This window comes from Dendrobates tinctorius, unplaced genomic scaffold (genome assembly GCF_039654945.1).
Source record: "Dendrobates tinctorius isolate UK_male_01 unplaced genomic scaffold, ASM3965494v1 ptg000312l, whole genome shotgun sequence".
NCBI classification, from domain to species: domain Eukaryota; kingdom Metazoa; phylum Chordata; class Amphibia; order Anura; family Dendrobatidae; genus Dendrobates; species Dendrobates tinctorius.
The window spans coordinates 4,847,113-4,867,185 of NW_027361979.1; the positions used below are offsets into that span (position 1 = coordinate 4,847,113).

Below are 20,073 nucleotides of genomic sequence, written 5' to 3' on the forward strand. Positions count from 1 at the left end.
ATAACCAGCGGGGGAGCCGGTCGTAGGTAAGTATGAGACACAGAGATATCGCTAGCAATATCGCTATAACGTCACTAGTTATAGCGATATTGCTAGCGATATCTCTTAGTGTGACATGCCCTTTAGCCCCACCGATCTGCAATTTATGTACTATCCTGTGGATAGGTCATCAGTACCATAGGCTCTGATATCCCCTGTAAGTTATACGTTCATTTCACATTTGAGTCTTTCTTCAGATGTAAGCGTTCAGTGTATTACCTAATGTATATCATTGATGGAAGGTTTTGATGCATATGTTGATCATTGTTAATCTCCCATTGTAAAATGATCCATGTTTTTTGAGATTTTTCTGTATAAAATAGAATGGTCATGTATGATTTTCTCTACAGTTAGTAAAATGGCATAAAAATATATGACAGCCCGACAGAAGCCAAAAGAATACAATGGAATCATATTGTTATGTTTGGTGGTCATTTACCTTGTAAATGCTTAAACCAAGTTTAAGCTGAGCCTTCATTGTACAATACTGTTTATTTACTTTTCTTCATAATTATAGCTATTTTATGCTCATTATCAAATGTAATATCTAGGTATACTATTATACCTTTTATTTTTTACAGGTTCATTGGAAAGGGCCAGCCACAAATGTGAGAAGATACCTCCATCACACTCCACACTTTATTTGTGATTAATAGTGGTGCCAAGAAGGGAAGGTAAGGGAATTCAATGGTTAAACGGGTTCTCCTATAATCTATTATTTCTTCCAAACTCCCTACATCCGAATACCCTGTCTAAAGAAACCCAGCCATGACCTCAGACACTCTATGGTTACCTTCTTACTCCTCTTTCTGGCTCCAACTTCTACATAACAGCCTTTCCATGCTCAATGTGAGGTGGGCGGTCCTTCAGGGTCGGCCATGTGGCCTCTGTAAACTACATTTCCCATGACTTGCCAGCTCTTTGTCCAAGCTCCCATTAGCTTCTCCACCAATCTACTGTTATCTGTTATTGGCAACAGGGCAGAGCTGACAAGAGAAGACATCGGTTTGGAATTACTTTATTTTTGTTAATTATTTATATTAGCAATATATCTATATGAATTAAATTATTTTCTTCTCCCACGGCCCTGTGTACAGGTTTACGTAAGTAATAGGAATTGTCCAATACAAATTAGTTTTAATTAACCCCTTAGTTTCAGAGCCAATTTGGTACTTAATGACCAAGCCAATTTTTACAATTCTGACCACTGTCACTTTACGAAGTTATAACACTGGAACGCTTCAACGTATCCCACTGATTCTGAGATTGTTTTTTCGTGACATATTCTACTGCATCTTAGTTGTAAAATTTCTTCGATATGACTTGCGTTTATTTATGAAAAAAATGGAAATTTTGAAAAACTTTAGAAAATTTTGCAATTTTCAAACTTTTAATTTTTGTACCCTTATATCAGAGTGGTGTCACACAAAATAGTTAATAAATAACATTTTCCACATGTCAACTTTACATCAGCACAATTTTTGAAACATATTTTTTTCCATTAGGATGTTATAAGGGTTAAAAGTTGACCAGCAATTTTTTTAAAGGGTTTAAGGGGCATATATGACAGAAAATACCCAAAAGTGACCCCATTCTAAAAACTGCACCCCTCAAGGTGCACAAAACCACATTCAAGAAGTTTATTAACGCTTCAGGTGCTTCACGAAAACTAAAGCAATGTGATATAAACATTTTACTTTTTTCACAAAAAGTTTAGTTTGGAACCAATTTTTTGTATTTTAAAAAGGGTATCAGGAGAAAATGGACCACAAAATTTGTTGTGCAATTTCTCCTGAGTACGCTGATACCCCATATGTGGGGTCAAGCCACTGTTTGGGCGCATGGCAGAGCTCAAAAGGGAGGGAGCACCTTTTGGATTTTTGAACACATAAAATTGTCTGAAATCAATGGCGGCGCCATGTCTTGTTTGGAGACCCCCTGATGTACTGTATATACTCGTGCATAAACCAAGTTTTTCAGCATATTTTTTTGTGCTGAAAATGCCCCCCCCTCGACATATACACGAGTCATTGTCCCAGAAAAGCGGTGGGGGAGGGGGAGTGTCAGAGCTGCGGGTCACAGAGGCAGGAGCCGGCGGCTGTGGCTAAAGCCTGTGCCGCTGCAAAAGAGAAATGAATATTCACTTCTGTTATAGCGCGCACAGTGACAGCTGCATACGCCGGCTTCCAGAAGACATCATACTCACCCTCCAGCGTGCCCTTCATTTCATTGGTTCTGGCTGAACGATCACGTGGCACTGCTCATTAAGGTAATGAACATGAACGCGTTTTTACTCCAGTAGGGATGGAGTGCATATTTATTACCTTAATGAGCGGTGCCACTTGACCGCTCAGCACAGGAAGAGCTGCCAGAAGCCAGCACCAACGAGATGCTGCGAGGGCACGCTGGAGAAGGGCGAGTAGGATGCTTGTTTTTTATGTAATAATCCACGCATTCCAGTACAGTGATGGGGAAGCCATGCTTACCAGGACTGCAATGGAGTGGAGCCAGGCATACCAGGACAGGGAGAGGGGAGCCACACAGATCAGGACAGGAATGAGGAGACAATGCATACCGGGCTTATACTCGAGTCAATAAGCTTACCCAGTTTTCCGTGGCAAAATTAGGTGCCTCGGCTTATACTCAGGTTGGCTAATACATACGATACCTAAACAGTGGAACCCCCCAATTCTAACTCCAAGCCTAACCTCAACACACCCCTAACCCTAATCCCACTATAACCACAACCCTAACCCTAGCCCAACCCTTACTTTGGCCCCACCCTAACTTTCGCCCAACCCTAACCTTAGCTCAACTTTAATCTTAGCCCCAACCTTACCCTAGCCCCAACCCTAACGGAACAATGGAAATAAATACTTTTTTTATTTTATTATTTTTACCTAAATAAGGGGGTCATAAAGGGGGGTTCGATTTACTATTTTTTTAATTTGATCACTGTGATAGGGTCTATCACAGTGAATCAAATTGAACCAATAGGAAAAATTTCCTATTGTTGCCGGGTGCCGGACAGCAGATCCCGGCTGGCGCACTGTGCATTTCCCGGGGGACATCACGAGGGGGATTCAGGAGGGTCAAGGGACACCTGAGCTACGGGGGGGAGGGGCTATCGGTGGAACCCATTTCTCTCTCTGATGTGTTATCACATCAAAGGAGAAAGAAATTAAATGGGAAATTGGACTTTTTTTGCGGTCACCGTTATACACATTTATACCACCCTGGTGATCTGACACAAATCTCACAAATGCAACACCAAAATATATTTTATGAGGATGATTTTTATAGTGATTAAGTCCTCTATAGCAATGTTTCCTTTTTTTGATGTTGACTACTCCTTTTAATAACAATGTTCTCCTTATCGTACAATTGCAATATAAGTTAGCTGTTACGATCGCGGACGCAGCGTGGCTTACAGCCAACGCTCCCGTGTCATCGAGCTATAACGACGACGGGGTATGTGTCCCAGGCGGTGGTGGAATGTGGACCCACTGGACCACAGGGGGGACCCGGACTAGGGAAGGGTAGCAACCGGGGTCTGATGCAGCTGAGCTTGTGGACAAGATGGCCATAAGCAGGACTAAAAGACACCGCACAACTTCAGGTATGAAGAAAAAATAAAGTTTACTGAAAGAAGGCAAAAACATACAAACACCAGGTTCCGGAATAGGCACATCATGAAGGAAACCCATCTCAGGTTGACAGGCGAAGCAGGACGTCATCATGGGTTGACGCGGTCCAGGGTTGTCTGGCACAGGCTTACCAGGGGGACTGCATGTGCGGGTGGTCATGCAGCGCAGCGGATCCACGCACGCATGTACAGCAACGGGCGTAGCACAGGCACAGCAGGAGAACTTCAGACGCTGACCACAGGCGGACTTCAGATGATGGCAGAGGTCATCACTGGTAAGACCCCATGGAACCGGCAGGACAACAGAACAGGACTAGGATAGCGCAGGTCCAAGAGTGGTGGCACTACAGCACCGGGCATAGGCTGGTCAGATCCAGGACTCGCAGGTGGGACCATCACCAGGGAGCAGAGCTGGAAACTCCCGGAAACCATGGAAGAGGATTCCATCCAGGAAGGAGAATGGGACCGGCTTAAGAGCACAACTTGGACCACCAGAACCACGGACTGGATATCTGGACGCAGGCTGGACATCAGAACTCAGAGAGACATCCGGACTCAGGTTGGACAACAGGAACACGGAGTGGACATCGGGAACACGGAGTGGACATCGGGAACACGGAGTGGACATCAGGAAGACATCAGACATCAGGACATCTGGTGGACATCTGGTAGACATCAGGACATCAGGTGGACATCAGAACACTGGGTCAGACATCGGGGCACCAGGTGGACATCAGGACATCTGGACATCAGGTTGACATCAGGTGGACATCAGGTAGACATCAGGTAGACATCAGGACATCTGGACGCCAGGTGGACATCAGAACATCAGGTGGACATCTGGAAAGGGTCGTCAGACACCGGACATCAGGCCGTGGACGACAGGCTCCAGATGAGAGACCACAGTCATCAGGCTCCAGACATCTGGAAGTGACCTAGAAAGGAACCCAAGCGATTTGGTGCAAACCCTGCCGGGTTGGACAGGAGCCAGCAGGGAATTGCACCGAATCCCCAGCTGAGTACTGAGTAGCAGAAACACAGTGGACACACTGGACTCCTACTTCCTAGATGAACCCAGGTTAGATCACGGAAAGTCAGGTAACAAAGAGTCTCAGTCACTGGGCACAGGGTTCAAGGCACGGAAGGACCTCAGGAACATCACACAGTGAGCACAGTTCAGACAGGGTCAGGTAAAGGAGCAGATCCAGGATTCAGCAAACACATAACATACACGGGGCCTGCATATGCAGCCTCCAGGAAGGGCGCTCTGGGTATTACTGCCCCCAGAGCAGACAGAGAAACAAGACACAATTCAGACAGGCCTGGATATGCAGCCTCCAGGAAAGGCGATCTGGGTATTATGCCCCCAGAGCAGGCCAAGATACAAGGCACAGTTCACAGAGGGATAAAGAGCAACAGCTCCCCCAGAACTGAACAGAATCAGAGCAGGAGCAGAACACAGACTCACATGGCAAGGTTCAGGAACTCAATGCGAAGTTCTGGCAATGCCCCAAAGGGGAGGGACCTTTATATAGGAGCTGCCACACAGCCATAGGCTGGAGCAGCAATTGTAGCACACACCCTTTCCTGATAAAAGGAAGGGAGGTGTGGCCACGTGTGCCCTAAGCAAGACAGAACATAATCCGCAATGCAAAGGACACCTGGCAGAAGCTGAAGCCTGGACACACGTGGTAAGACACGCAATGTGTAGCTGACCTACAGTATTAACCCACGGGTGGCTGCCAGGGACCGCACACACGGGTGGTCATGCAGCGCAGAGGAACCACGCACGCATGTACGGCTATGCGGCGGTGCTGGACACTGGGCAGCATCCACACAGATGACTGACAACAGCATTCCAGCACATTAGAGGGAAAAAGAGCGAAGGGTTAAAGCAGAGATGCAGAGTAATTCCGTGACTCAAGGTCCAAACACAGGGGCGTTACAATATCCCTTCCTCAGGCCCTCTCTTCTGAAGACCCAAGCTAGAAAAAAAAAAATCCAGAAAATTCACTTGGGCTTGGCGGACAAACCATAGTTCACACAGTAGCAGCAGAGTCCAATGCTTAAAAATATTTCATTCGCAGACCATGCAGGCAATAGAGCAGTTTAGTCTACTTACTATGTGGAGTCCGAGCTGTCTAATCCGCTCACCAGGCGGGGCTCGGAAATGTCCTGCAGTCCTTAAAGACTCAGCGGAATCCATGGCCAGAGCTTACTGTTACGATCGCTGACGCAGCGTGGCTTACAGCCAACGCTCCCGTGTCGTCGAGCTATAACGATGACGGGGTATGCGTCCCAGGCGGTCGTGGAATGTGGACCCACTGGACCACAGGTGGGACCCGGACCTACCCGGACTAGGGAAGGGTTGCGACCGGGGTCTGTGGCAGCTGAGCTTGTGGACAAGATGGCCATAAGCAGGACTAAAAGACACCGCACAACTTCAGGTATGAAGAAAAAATAAAGTTTACTGAAAGAAGGCAAAAACAGAGAAACACCAGGTTCCGGAATAGGCACATCATGAAGGAAACCCATCTCAGGTTGACAGGCGAAGCAGGAGGTCATCATGAGTTGACGCGGTCCAAGGTTGTCTGGCACGGACTTACCAGGGGGGACCGCACGTGCGGGTGGTCATGCAGCGCAGCGGATCCACGCACGCATGTACGGCAACGGGCGTAGCACAGGCACAGCAGGAGAACGTCAGACGCCGACCACAGGTGGACTTCAGATGATGGCAGAGGTCATCACGGGTAAGACCTCAGGGAACCGGCAGTACAACAGAACAGGACTCGGATAGCGCAGGTCCAAGAGTGGTGGCACTACAGCACCGGGCATAGGCTGGTCAGATCCAGGACTCGCAGGTGGGACCGTCACCAGGGAGCAGAGCTGGAAACTCCCGGAAACCATGGAGGAGGATTCCATCCAGGAAGGAGAATGGGACCGGCTTAAGAGCACAACTTGGACCACCAGAACCACAGACTGGATATCTGGACGCAGGCTGGACATCAGAACTCAGAGAGACATCCGGACTCAGGTCGGACATCAGGAACACGGAGTGGACATCAGGAACACGGAGTGGACATCAGGAACACGGAGTGGACATCAGGAACACGGAGTGGACATCAGGAACACGGAGTGGACATCAGGAAGACATCAGACATCAGGACATCTGGTGGACATCTGGATATCTGGACGCCAGCTGGACATCGGAACACCGGGTCGGACATCGGGGCACCAGGTGGACATCAGGACATCTGGACATCAGGTCACCGGGTTGGACATCGGGGCACCAGGTGGACATCAGGACATCAGGTGGACATCTGGAAAGGGTCGTCAGACACCTGACATCAGGCCGTGGATGAAAGGCTCCGGATGAGCGACCACAGTCATCAGGCTCCGGACATCTGGAAGCAACCTAGAAAGGAACCCAAGCGGTCTGGTGCAAACCCTGCCGGGTTGGACAGGAGCCGGCAGGGAATTGCACCGAATCCCCAGCTGAGTACTGAGTAGCAGAAATTCAGCGGACACACTGGACTCCTACTTCCTAGATGAACCCAGGTTAGATCACGGAAAGTCAGGTAACAAAGAGTCTCAGTCACTGGGCACAGGGTTCAAGGCACGAAAGGACCTCAGGAACATCACACAGTGAGCACAGTTCAGACAGGGTCAGGTAAAGGAGCAGATCCAGGATTCAGGAAGCAACACATAACATACACGGGGCCTGGATATGCAGCCTCCAGGAAGGGCACTCTGGGTATTACTGCCCCCAGAGCAGACAGAGAAACAAGACACAATTCAGACAGGCCTGGATATACAGCCTCCAGGAAAGGTGATCTGGGTATTATGCCCCCAGAGCAGGCCAAGATACAAGACACAGTTCACAGAGGGATAAAGAGCAACAGCTCCCCCAGAACTGAACAGAATCAGAGCAGGAGCAGAACACAGACTCACATGGCAAGGTTCAGGAACTCAATGCAGAGCTCTGGCAACGCCCCAAAGGGGGGAGGGACCTTTATATAGGAGCTGCCACACAGCCATAGGCTGAAGCAGCAATTGTAGCACACACCCTTTCCTGATAAAAGGAAGGGAGATGTGGCCGCGCGTGCCCTAAGCAAGACAGAACATAATCCGCAATGCAAAGGACACCTGGCAGAAGCTGAAGCCTGAACACACATGGTAAGACACGCAATGTGTAGCAGACCTATTAACCCACGGGTGGCTGCCAGGGACCACACAAACAGGGGTGGTCATGCAGCGCAAAGGAACCACGCACGCATTTACGGCTATGCGGCGGTGCTGGACACTGGGCAGCATCCACACAAATAACTGACCACAGCATTCCAGCACATTAGAGGGAAAAAGAGCGAAGGGTTAAAGCAGAGATGCAGAGTAACGCCGTGAATCAAGGTCCAAACACAGCGTCGTTACATTAGCACATATATTATAATGATGGAAACAACAAAGATTTGATCCACCCAGAGGAAATTCTGTCCAAATGTGTACATAGTATTGGCGGGCGATGAAAACGAGGTCGGTCCGGTCCGATGGGCGGTGTTCTCGATGTGTGCCGCCTCCCCATCCTTGCCTGCCGTCCGCAGGTGATTGCTGAATTGGAGTAGGTGTATGCCATTTTTTGCGCGTGCGCTAAACATTCATAGCTAGCGCACGCGCAGTATGCTTTGCCCAACTGCGGGCAAAGTCGAGAAGCCGGACTGCGCATGCGCCGGTTAACTAAGCCCCGGAACACAGCAAAATACTTCCGGGGCTTAGTTAACCGACGCATGCGCATAGATCATGGGGTGCATTAAAAGAGGTCTGGTTACACATGATGAGAGCATTATACTGCCTCTGTACAAATTTCTGGTTAGACCGCACATGGAGTACTGTGTACAGTTTTAGGCACCGGTGCTCAGGAAGGATATAATGGAACTAGAGCGGGTACAAAGGAGGGCAACAAAATTAATAAAGGGGATGGGGGAACTACAATACCCAGAGAGATTAGCAAAATTAGGATTATTTAGTCTAGAAAAAAGATGACTGAGGGGCGATCTAATAACCATGTATAAGTATATACGGGGACAATACAAATATCTCTCCGAGGATCTGTTTATACCAAGAAAGGTGACGGTCACAAGGGGGCATTCTCTGCGTCTGGAGGAGAAAAGGTTTTTCCACCAACATAGAAGAGGATTCTTTACTGTTAGGGCAGTGAGAATCTGGAATTCCCTGCCTGAGGAGGTGGTGATGGCGAACTCAGTCGAAGGGTTCAAGAGAGGCCTGGATGTCTTCCTGGAGCGTAACAATATTGTATCTTACAGTTATTGTTAGGTTCTTTAGAAGGACGTAGATCTGGGGATTTATTCTGACAGAATTTTATAGGCTGAACTGGATGGACTAATGTCTTTTTTCAGCCTTACTATGTTACTATGACCTCTCATTGGAGGTCGGGGGTCACATGCTCAGGTCCTCAAGCAGGTCTGATTGGGCCATCAGGAAGGTCCCGGAAGGCTGTGCCTATAGAAGGATCGCACGGCCGTGCGCTAGTATAGTCTGAAATTTGTAGTGGTATGTGTGATGATGGATGCTTGTGAAATGCTGACTGACTCAATATGAAACCCCTTCCCTCTGATACGCATGTTAGTAGGGTCTAGAGTTTCGAGTCAGCGCCAAGTAGTGGCACTGCCTAGTGCCGCAATGCTCCCAGCTCCTATCACATATTAGTGCCAGTGTGCACCACGCTACATTAGGCACTACGGTACCGCACGTTCAGCAACTTCAGTCAGAGCGGTGCCGTGCGCCATTAATGCGCTTTCCAGACCAAAGCTTAGTCTGGTTAGTGGCGTCCGTCAGAGCTGTGCTGTATGTACTTCGTGCGATATTCACCTATCAGCTGCACCCTGTGACTGGTAACAGGGCACAGCCTTTAGTAAGGATCTCTCCTTGGCGTCACAGTTGCGGCGCTGAACGCTAGTGGGTCTAGAGGGACTCTAACCCCGTGTCCTTGGGGCAAAGTCCTGTGACCAAAACACTAGCGTTCACTCTGCAGTATCGCGGCCCTGTGAAGCAACAGGGTCCCCCTCCTATTTACCAGGTGAAGTTAACCTGTGTGTGTTTGCTATACAGCCAGTTTCCGTCCGCCATTACCGAGCAGCAGTCTACCATCTCTGCACGGTGGTCCCCGGGCTGCGAACGCACCTCATTACCATCTTATATTATTTGGTGCGTTCCGCCAGCCCTAACACCCCATAGAGCACAATGCAGGCACCCCACAGAGTATAATGCAGCCCCGCCATACAATATAATGTAACCACCATAGAATATAGTGCAGCCCCCCTCTTACAGTATAATGCAGCCACCCCTTAGAGCATAATGTAGCCACCCCACAGAATATAATGTAACCCCCATAGAATATAATGCAGCCCCCCCTCATATAGTATAATGTAGGACCTCCATAGAATATATGTGTTAGGAACGGCGGAACGCACTAAATAAAAATAATAATAAAGTGCGTTCGCCGCTCGGGGTCCACCGTGCAGTAGGTGATATAACCGCTGCTAAGTGGTGGCAGGAGCAATATGGCAGAAATGCGCACAGGGTTAAACTTCACCCAGGTGTGCAGAGCAATCTCAGTTAATTCACAGAGATGCCAAATAAGTACAAACACAAAAGACTGAGCCTGTTGAGGTCACAGTACTCAGTAAAAACGCACACACGGTATCAGGTCACAGGAGTAGCCCAAGATGGCGGCACTACGTCCGTCTAGACCTACCGTGTGTGGAGCGTCACAACTGCGGATGCAAAGGGGCTGCTACTGCAGCGCGGCGTGGACACTGCTGCTAAACGACAAGGCTAAGGCGCAAGCGCAATGTCTAATGCTAGCAGCTGGGGATGTTGCAACAGAGGAGCGCTGGCACTGATTCTAACTCAGTCCCTTACCACATACGTAATATCAGAGGGAAGGGGTTTTATAATGAGTCAGTCACCAGAATCATACATCCGTCCTCATACACACAGCAGCAAGTCTATACTAGTGCATGGCGGAACAGCCATGCGCGCCTTTTATAGCACCCGGGACCTTCCGCAAGCTTCCAGCTGTCTGAGATGGACCAATGAGATCTGGAGCGGGACCTGAGCACATGACTCCCGATCTCCAATGGGAGATCGTCCCATGAGCATGCTCAGTAGGAGGACAGAAGGACTTAGCCTCAGGAGAGATTTGCTGCAAGGCAATCTCCTCTGCATTCTCTGCAGTAGATAAACAGCAGGAGACTGCAGAATGTGAGGGTCTGGATCCCTGCGGAGTAAAGGTAGAAATCCGACGCCTAACAATATGGCAGCCCCTTATATAGTATAAAGTAGCCCTTCCATAGAATACAATGTAGCCCTCCTCATAAAGTATAATGCAGCCCCAATAGAACATAATGTAGCCCCCTCATAAAGTATTATAGTCCCCCATACAATATAATCTAGCCCCCCATAGAATATAATGCAACCCCCATAGAATACAATGTAGCCCCCTCATTGAGTATGATGCGATCACCCCCCATAAAATATAATACATATGACACAGCCCCCCTAGAATATAATGTAGCCCTGAATAGAATACAGCCCACCTCCCCATAGAATATAATGTAGCCCCCCATGTTATATAACACAGCCTCCCCCATAGAATATAATGTATAATGTACCCCCCATGGTATATAACACAGCCACATAGTATATAGCACAGCCACAAAGTATATAACACAGCCCCACGTGGTATATAGCTCAGCCCCACATGGTATATAGCACAGCCCTGAATGATATATAACACAGACCCACATGGTATACAGCACTGCCCCATGGTATACAGCACTGCCTCCCATGGTATACACCACTGCCGACCCATGGAATACAGCACTGCCTATGGTATACAGCACTGCCCCCCATGGTATACAGCACTCCCCCCCATGGTATACAGCACTGCCCCCCATGGTATACAGCACTGCCCCCCCATGGTATACAGCACAGCACCATGGTATACAGCACTGCCTCCCCATGGTATACCGCACAGCCCCATGGTATACAGCTCAGCCCCATGGTATACAGCACAGCCCCATGGTATACCGCACAGCCCCATGGTATGCCGCATCTCCCCCCGAGAATGGCCCCACAGACACTGTTACATTTATAAAAAAAAACACCACTCCTCACCTTCTCCTTGTGCCCGCGCTGCTCCCAGCTGTCTCCTGTCTCCTGCTCTGCCTGGCTGGCACACAGTGAGAGCGCAATGACATCATCATACACCCACTGTGTGTCAGAGGCGGGGAATGATGGGAGAGAGAGTGTCTGCTGACACTTTCTCCATCATTGCTGTGAACGGCGGTGGGGGGAGTCGGCGCGGGGGGGCTGCGTGATGTGCTGCTAGCTGGGGGCCCCTTGGGGAGCGGGGGCCCTAGGCAGGTGCCTGCCCCTAACGCCGGCCCCGCCTGTGTCGATGCTGTGCGTTTGACCCCGGCTGTTCTCCTGCTCCCTGGCCCTGCTCTCCACTGTATTGGCATCCCGGCTGTCAAGCTGCGTGCGCGCTCCCTCGCGCTTTTAAAGGGCCCGCAAATTTTTTTTTTTAACTAAATTTTCTCCCCTCTCCTGCAAGGGTTTTTCGCCGGCACCCCACCAGGCCAGACCGACCGTGGTTATGAGTCCACTTGCAACTAGCTAACTGTCACTATATCAATGGTCATAACCATGGACAGTTAAGGTACTGCAATGCCTGCACAAGAAGAAAGAGACATAGTGAATCAGAAAAACTATACTAAATTTCTAACTGGAGGTATTTGCTAACATTATTATTATTACGCCTACTACATATTGGGAGAGGATCTTGGAGATGGGAATATCCCTTTAAAGGGAATCTGTCACCCTTTTTTTGCCCTATCAGCTGCCGGCATTGACATCAGGGGTTTATCTACAGCATTCTGTAATGCTGTAGATAAGCCCCCGATGTAACCTGAAAGATAAGAAAATAACGTTAGATTATACTCACCGGAGGGGGCGGTCCGGTCCGATGGGTGTCGCGGTTTCGTACGGCTCCTCCCATCCTCATACGATGCCGTCCTCTTCTTCCCTTCCTTTAGTAGCTCCAGCGCAGGCGCGCTGCTCTGCCCTGTTGAGGGAGAGGTCTGGGGCCTGCGCACTGCAGTATTCTGCTCTGTCCTCAACAGGGCAGAGCAGTGCGCCTGCGCCGGAGCTACTACAGGAAGGGAAGACGAGGACGGCATTGTATGAAGATGGGAGGCGCCGGACCGCGACACCCATCGGACCGGACCGCCCCCTCCGGTGAGTATAATCTAACGTGTTTTTCTTATCTTTCAGGATATCATGCATTCTATCCATTGCGGTTTTTTTTCACATTTTCTCCAGGTGTCAACACCAACACAAGCTGTTCTGATTATTGCATTTTTTTAAAGCATTTTCATGATTTTTTTTTTGCTGTTGATTTGATAGAGATTTTTCTAACTTGATTTTTAGTGCATAAACAATGGGATTTTGCACATGCAAAATTAGCATTTTTTACAATTACATCTTTATGCATTTTTTAGGCTCGCCATTAAAGCTTGTTGGTAGAAAACACAAAAAAGGAGAGCTCCATTGCATCTTTAAACCCACAATGGACAGAAGTTTTCATAAAACATCTACTTTGCAGCAGATTTTCTGCACACAAATAAACAGTGGAAAAAAGTGGGAGCATGGTCTAAGGGTTCTCATGTGTTAATTGATTCCTTATCTAAAACCTTAATATTTTGCTATGTTTTGCTTCACAATTGACACCCATACAGCAAGCATTAATGAATTGTTTCAATTTCTTAAATGGATTTTGCAGCCATGGTGAACGAGTCCAAGATGTCAAACGTCACGGAGCCCCCTATTGTCTCCCAAGGGAATAGCACCACAGTTGCTGAATCTGGTGATAAAAGTGGTGACACATACAGAAAATTTGAACAGGAACTTATGAATCAAATAAAAAAGATTCCATGTAAGTGTAAAGAAAATTTGAAAACCATCTTCATTTATTTAGTATCAAGTATGAGCACCAAATACAGAATTTCACACACTTACACACCTTAGAATGCTATCAATGAGATTATTGGTGGTTGTTTGAGGAATGATCTGCCTGCTGGATGCACTTGATCTCACAAATTATTGTTTATTTTTATCTCACCATAAATTTCAGGATGCTGTACATGTGAAAAATGTTATACACATATTACATGCAGTACATATAACATATGCAAAATAAAGTAATAAAATTGGAAAACTGGAACAGAGGGATGGGGATCCTGCCCTCATGGGCTAATATCTACATAATCAAGATCCATTACTGGCAGCTGTCATTGCAATTGCCAACCAGTGAAGTCAATGAGCTTGATGAGAGTCCAGTCTAGAGATGCTGCTATGAAAGCACATTTAGTCCACGCAGTCTGCTCGCAGTGGTGGAAGCAACATGTGACCTGGCAACATTATTTTAAAAATGGCTCCTGGGACAGCTGAGCTGTTAGTGTACTAGGAATGCAAGTAGTATGGCTATTTCTCGAAACTGTCACAGGAGGCTCAACAATGCCAGGCTGCATGTTGCGCAAAGCCACTCCTATGGAAGAAAGTAGTAAAGAAACAAGTTTGAATGGCTTTTCAACAGTCTTGAAGGCGATCCTAGAAGTGCTATGGTGCCTTCACTCTAAGGTGCAACTTATCGAGAGGTGACGAGTTCTCCTTCAACAGGAGTCTTCACTCAGAGGCTGGACAGACATCTGTCTGAGATGGTTTAGTAAATTCTGCATTGAGCAGGGAGTTGGACATGATGACCCTTGAGGTTTCTTCCAACTCTAACAATCTATGATTCATCCCAAACCATTTTAATCTTAGTTGGGTTGAAGTCCAATCATTGAGGAGACCATGTCGTCTGATGCAGCATTCAATCCTTCCTTTTATTGGTCAGATAGTGTAGCCCTTACATAGCCTGGAGATATTTTGGGTCATTGTCGTGTTCCAATACAAATGATCATCCCACTAAGTGCAGTCCAAATTGAATGACATGTTGTTGTAGAATGCTGTTGAAGCTATGCTGGGTAAGTGTGCCTTCAATTTGCAATAAATCACCAATGTTGTCTCCAGCAAAGCACCCCTATACCATCACTCCTCGTAATGTCTAGTTCTTGTTTTTCGTGGCCCAAAACAAGTCTCTTCTTGATTGCGGTCCTCAGTAGTGGCTTCTTTGCAACAAACAACCTTAATGCCTGCTTCTTGCAGTCTCCTCTGGACAGTTGGTATTGACATCAGTCTTCTACTTCTACTGTTTGTGCATCATTTGTGAGGGCAGTTATCTAAGGTACTGCTAATTTGCATATTATTGAACTTATTCTCTGCATCAGAGGTAATTTTTCATCTTCCTATCTTGTGGTGCTCCTCCTTTCATTGTAGTGATTGATGGTTTTCAGATCTGCACTTGGGGATAACCTTCAAAGTTCCAACAGTTTTCCACATTGACTTGATCTCTTAAAGTAACAATGGACTGTCTTTTCTCTTTACTCATTTAAGTAGCTCTTGACATATTCTTGCTCATAACAGTTATAGAATAGGTTTTAGCACTGTTTGGAACTGTTTACCAACAGTGTCTCAGCAGAACACACTTGTTTAAAATACCGGTGATTTGCCAAATGAACTCTTGACGACACACGCCACTTCACTGGAATCTGATGAAGCTGCTTGAAATAATGCCAGAGGTGGGTGCAAAGCTGTTATTGTAGGAAGATGGACCGGGCCGGTGGTACCTCTCTTGCGCCGGTTCTGGAACTGTTGGGGCTGTCACTATTGTTGCCGGGGGGGAAGCTTTCTGACCCGGACAGACTTTGCACTCGACAATAGGGGGCATGTTAGGGATAAAAGAGATGGTGTGCAGGAAAGTGGGAGACTTGGCGGGAAGACAGAGTGCGCAGCAGGAGAAGGGATTTTCACTCTCCTTGAAGTGACGCAATAGATCAGGCCCGAACTGTATTTCCCCGGCCTATGCGCACACTGACTGTGAGCAACAAGTAGCTGGGTGTCCGTTCACTCCTGACACTGAGAAGCCGCCTCGCACCATTCCGCTGATTTCCGCGGGTGCGCGGCCTAAAAATGACCTGGTGCTTAGTACAGAGCTGGGTAGCTTCACCCCCGCCTCCACCGATGAACTGAGTCACGCTTCGGTGGATCCACAGACTGTGTCACCTCACGTACATCGACCTGGACCTCGCTTAGGTGAGCCAAGATACGCCGCCTTCGTCGGGAGCCAGTTCTTCAACTTTCTTCAGGACCATGCCAGAGACTTCACGCATCACTTACGTGGATGCCACCTTGGGATTACAAGCCTACACAGCCAGGATACCAGCAGACTGACAAGTTTACTCCCTAGTAACACTTTATCTCCCTGCGTGGAGTATTCCCTGTAATAAACCCGTTAACTCTTGTTCTGCGTCCTGCTCATCACTGCATCCCCTGTTACCTGCTCTCTCACACTTGGCACAGTGCAGTCTAACAGCATAGAGGCGGCAGATCAAGCAGTTGGGGTGAGCCCTAGGTGCAGTATCTCCTTAGGGGCAATGTTGAGCAACCTCCCTAAGTTTACGGGGAATAATACCATGTTAGAGGGATGATGAGGATGCACCCCATGGCTCCTGCATTAGAAGCCAAGGTGGCCATGATGGCTCTAGATGGAGAAGCCAGAGATTCAGTTATGTTACGACCCCCCAGAGAGCATGACACCTTTAACAAGGTACTACAAATCTTGGAGGAGACCCATGGGGACCCCACAGACGTAGGCGAATTGCAGATGCATCTATTTAGCCGTATGCAAAGGGAGGAGAAGATGGTGCCTCAGTCCATGAACGCACTTCAGAAGATCCTACTGCTATCACTAGAAAAGATGGCATAGGCATAGGGCCTACTGATGTACTGTTGTGGGATCAATTGGTGACAAGCTTGCGAGATGTGCTGATGAAACAGGCATTGTGGGAGCGCTTGCGGGTAAATCCCCACATGACCTTGTCTGAGATAGGAAGCGAAGCACCCACACATGGGCAAGAGCAGGGGGTGACAGTCCCAGTAGGGAAGGTCCGGAGCGGGGAGGTATCTGTGAACATGGTCACCGAACCACAATGGGTGGAGGAATTGCGGAAGGAAATCCAGGATATACGAGGAGAGTTGGCTGATGCAAAAAAGTCAGTAGGTACCTCAAATTGTTCAGGGGGCAGAGATGACCCTGAACCTCGACCCGAAACAAGGTTCTTCTGTCGAGAGAGGCCTCTCACCTGTTATAATTGTGGAGAAACCGGACATTTGGCTCGGGAGTGCACACGACGGAGTAGGCCCCTTACACGCCGTCCGTTAAACTAGAGGGCTCTGAGCCTGGGGGATGCCGCCCGGGGGCCTGAACAGTCAAGAAGGAGTATCAGAATTACCACAAATTTAGTCTCTACATGCCCTCTCGTCTGAGCCGAAATGGAAATGGAGCAGTACGCTGTCTGGTGGATACTGGTTTGCAGGTGACTACGATGTCTGAAACCTACTTCCGGCAACACTTTCCTGAGGCAATGCGGCCTGAGTGGCGCACAGAGAGAAAATTGACAGCTGCCAATCATTCAACCATCTCAGTTGCAGGGGTGGTTTGTATGCAAATTTCCATCTGCGGCAAAGACCTGGGTCAGAAGGGAGTAGTGTTAACCATTGTGGAAGCAGGTAACAGACATGCCGTCACCCTGGGGATGAACGTGCTGAAGGAGATCGGGAGTCTTCTCATCCAGAAGCAATTAGATATTGCTTTGAAGCAGTGGAGCCCGCACACTCCCCAAAGGAGAGTATTCCAACAGTTACTCCGTGTGGTTCAAGCTCAGGCGTGGAGGGACATTGGGAAAAGTGATTGTACCAGCCTCTGCTAGACTCGTTTTGCCACCGGGACAGACCATGCTTGCCCTGCCCGTATGGGCTTGTACCCCTCTAGAAGGAGTTGAGATACAGATCGAGCCAGCTACTATGTAACAATTACCCTTTAGGGCTCCTTGTTCTACAAACGCTAGCCGTTGTACACGACGGGACGGTCCCAGTATGCTGTGTCAACTTGGGAGAAGCTAACATCACGCTATCTCCCCAAAATGAAGTGGCACCGATTCTGGGCATGCCAGAAGAATTGATATCACCACAGGTCGTGCAATTGACAGTGAAACAGACTGACCCTTGGACTGTGGCTGTAGATATGTCTCTAACACCAGAACCCCAGCATATACTAGAGGGGCGCCGTATATTAGAGCTGATGCGGGCCGAGCTGGCAGACCTTACTCCGCTACAGATCCAGCAGGTGGAAGCTCTACTGGGGCGATATCCGGATGTGTTCGCACATCATGAGGATGATTTCGGCTGCACTACAGCAATCACACATGAGATCCCGACTGAAAATGCGGCAACCATATAGAGTGGTATCGGCAAATTCCACCGCAGCTATATCAAGAGGTGAAAGGTACGCTAACTCAGATGCTGCAGAAAGGTGTCATAAGGGAGACTCAAAGTCAATGGGCTGCCCCCATCGTGTTAGTACGAAGAAGGATGGCACATTACGTTTTTGTGTAGATTACCGCAAACTCAGTACCTGCATTGTGCGAGATTCGTATCCGTTATCCAGGACTGAAGAATCCTTGTCTGCACTAGGAAATGCCAATTTTTTTTCCATCGTTAGATCTAGCCAGCGGCTATTGGCAGGATTGGGCAAAGACGGCCTTCATACTACCCATAGGAGTATTTGAATTCAACCGAATGCTGTTAGGGTTGGCCATCGTCCCTGGAACTTTTCAATGGTTGATGGAGAGGTGTTTAGGTGACTTGAACTTTGAAGCCATGCTCATCTACTTAGATGACATCATCGTATATGCCACTTCATTTGAGGACTATCTACAAAGACTGGAACAGGTGCTGAGTCACCTTCAAAGACACTGCTTAAAAGTGAAGCCTCAGAAATGTCATTTGTTTCGCACTCAAATTGTATATCTGGGTCATGTTGTCTTTGCTGAGGGAGTGAAACCGTCTTGAGAGAAAATTGCTTCGCTGCAGGATTGGCCTATCCCGACGATTGTGAAAGACGACAGAGCTTTCTTGGGGCTGACCGGGTATCATCGGCATTTCATGAAAAATTTTACCCGCATAGTGAACCCGCTTTTAGAACTTTTAAAGGGAGTACCCTCAGGCACCAAGAACCAGACTATCCAATGTGGAGACCATCAGGAAAAGGCATTTAAAGCTCTGAAGAAGGCGTTGACTGAAGCACTCGTATTGGCTTATGCGGACTTCTCTGAACCATTCATTCTTCCCACCGACGGAAGCTTGCATGGACTTGGGGCTGTATTGTCACAGATGTGGGACGGGAGAGAGAGGGTGATCGCTTATGTGAGTCTGTTCTTTCATAATTCCGAACGAAATCCTGACAATTACAGTTCCTTCAAACCAGATCTGCTGGTGTTGGTGTGGGCTATGATGGAGAAGTTTGCGGAATGCTTATCTGAGTCTGAACTACTGGTGCGTGCCAATAATAACCCTTTGGCCCATCTGGAAAATGCGAAACTTGGAGCTCTGGAGCAACGGTGGGTGGCTAGGATGTCAAAGTTTCAATATAAAGTTGCCTACAAGATAGGAGCCGAAAAAACTCATGCTGAAGCCTTATCCAGAGTGACACATGGGAAACCTGGGCACAACCGAGATGAAGAATTAGAATATTAGGAGATTCCCAAATTCCAAGATTCTGTCAGGACGGTGGCAGCTACACAGGAGCAGGTGCAAGTGTTGACCCAAGAGGTTGTCTTGGGACGATCCCATGATAAGTGGGTACGGTTACAACAGGAAGATGGGGAACTTGCTTGCAGGACCTCGCTTAGGAGAGCCAGGATATGCCGCCTTCGTTGGGAGCCAGTTCTTCAAATTTCTTGAACTTTCTTCATGACCACACCAGAGACCATACCTCACTTACGTGGACACCACTGTGGGATTACAAGCCTACACAGCCAGGATATCAGCAGACTGATAAGTTTACCCGTTTCATGAACCATTGTTATTACCATGCTATATTATTCAAGTTTGCTCCCTAGTAACACTTTATCTCCCTGTGAGGAGTATTCCCTGTAATAAGCCCATTAACTCTAGTTCTGCCTCCTGCTCGTCACTGCATCTCCCGTTACCTGCTATCTCACATTATCAGAGTAAAAAGGGGGGTATTATGCCAAATCTATTTTTTAACACATATTTTGATTTGTTTCACATGTATTTCTTTACTCCTTGCTTTCATATGTGCTACTTCGTAGCTTTGTTGCCTTCAGTACAAGTATACACATTCTAATTAA

The 20,073-nt window shown here is 47.9% G+C and overlaps 1 protein-coding gene across 1 annotated transcript in view; it reads left to right on the forward strand.

Moving 5' to 3' along the window:
- SYT2 (synaptotagmin 2) overlaps window positions 1-20,073 on the forward strand; it is a 224,737-nt gene that overhangs the window by 96,976 nt on the left and 107,688 nt on the right. The window contains exons 2-3 of the mRNA XM_073561058.1: window positions 621-713; window positions 13,545-13,697. Of these exons, the coding sequence (XP_073417159.1) occupies window positions 13,547-13,697 (151 nt within the window). The 5' untranslated portion in view covers window positions 621-713; window positions 13,545-13,546. The remainder of the gene's footprint in view (window positions 1-620; window positions 714-13,544; window positions 13,698-20,073) is intronic.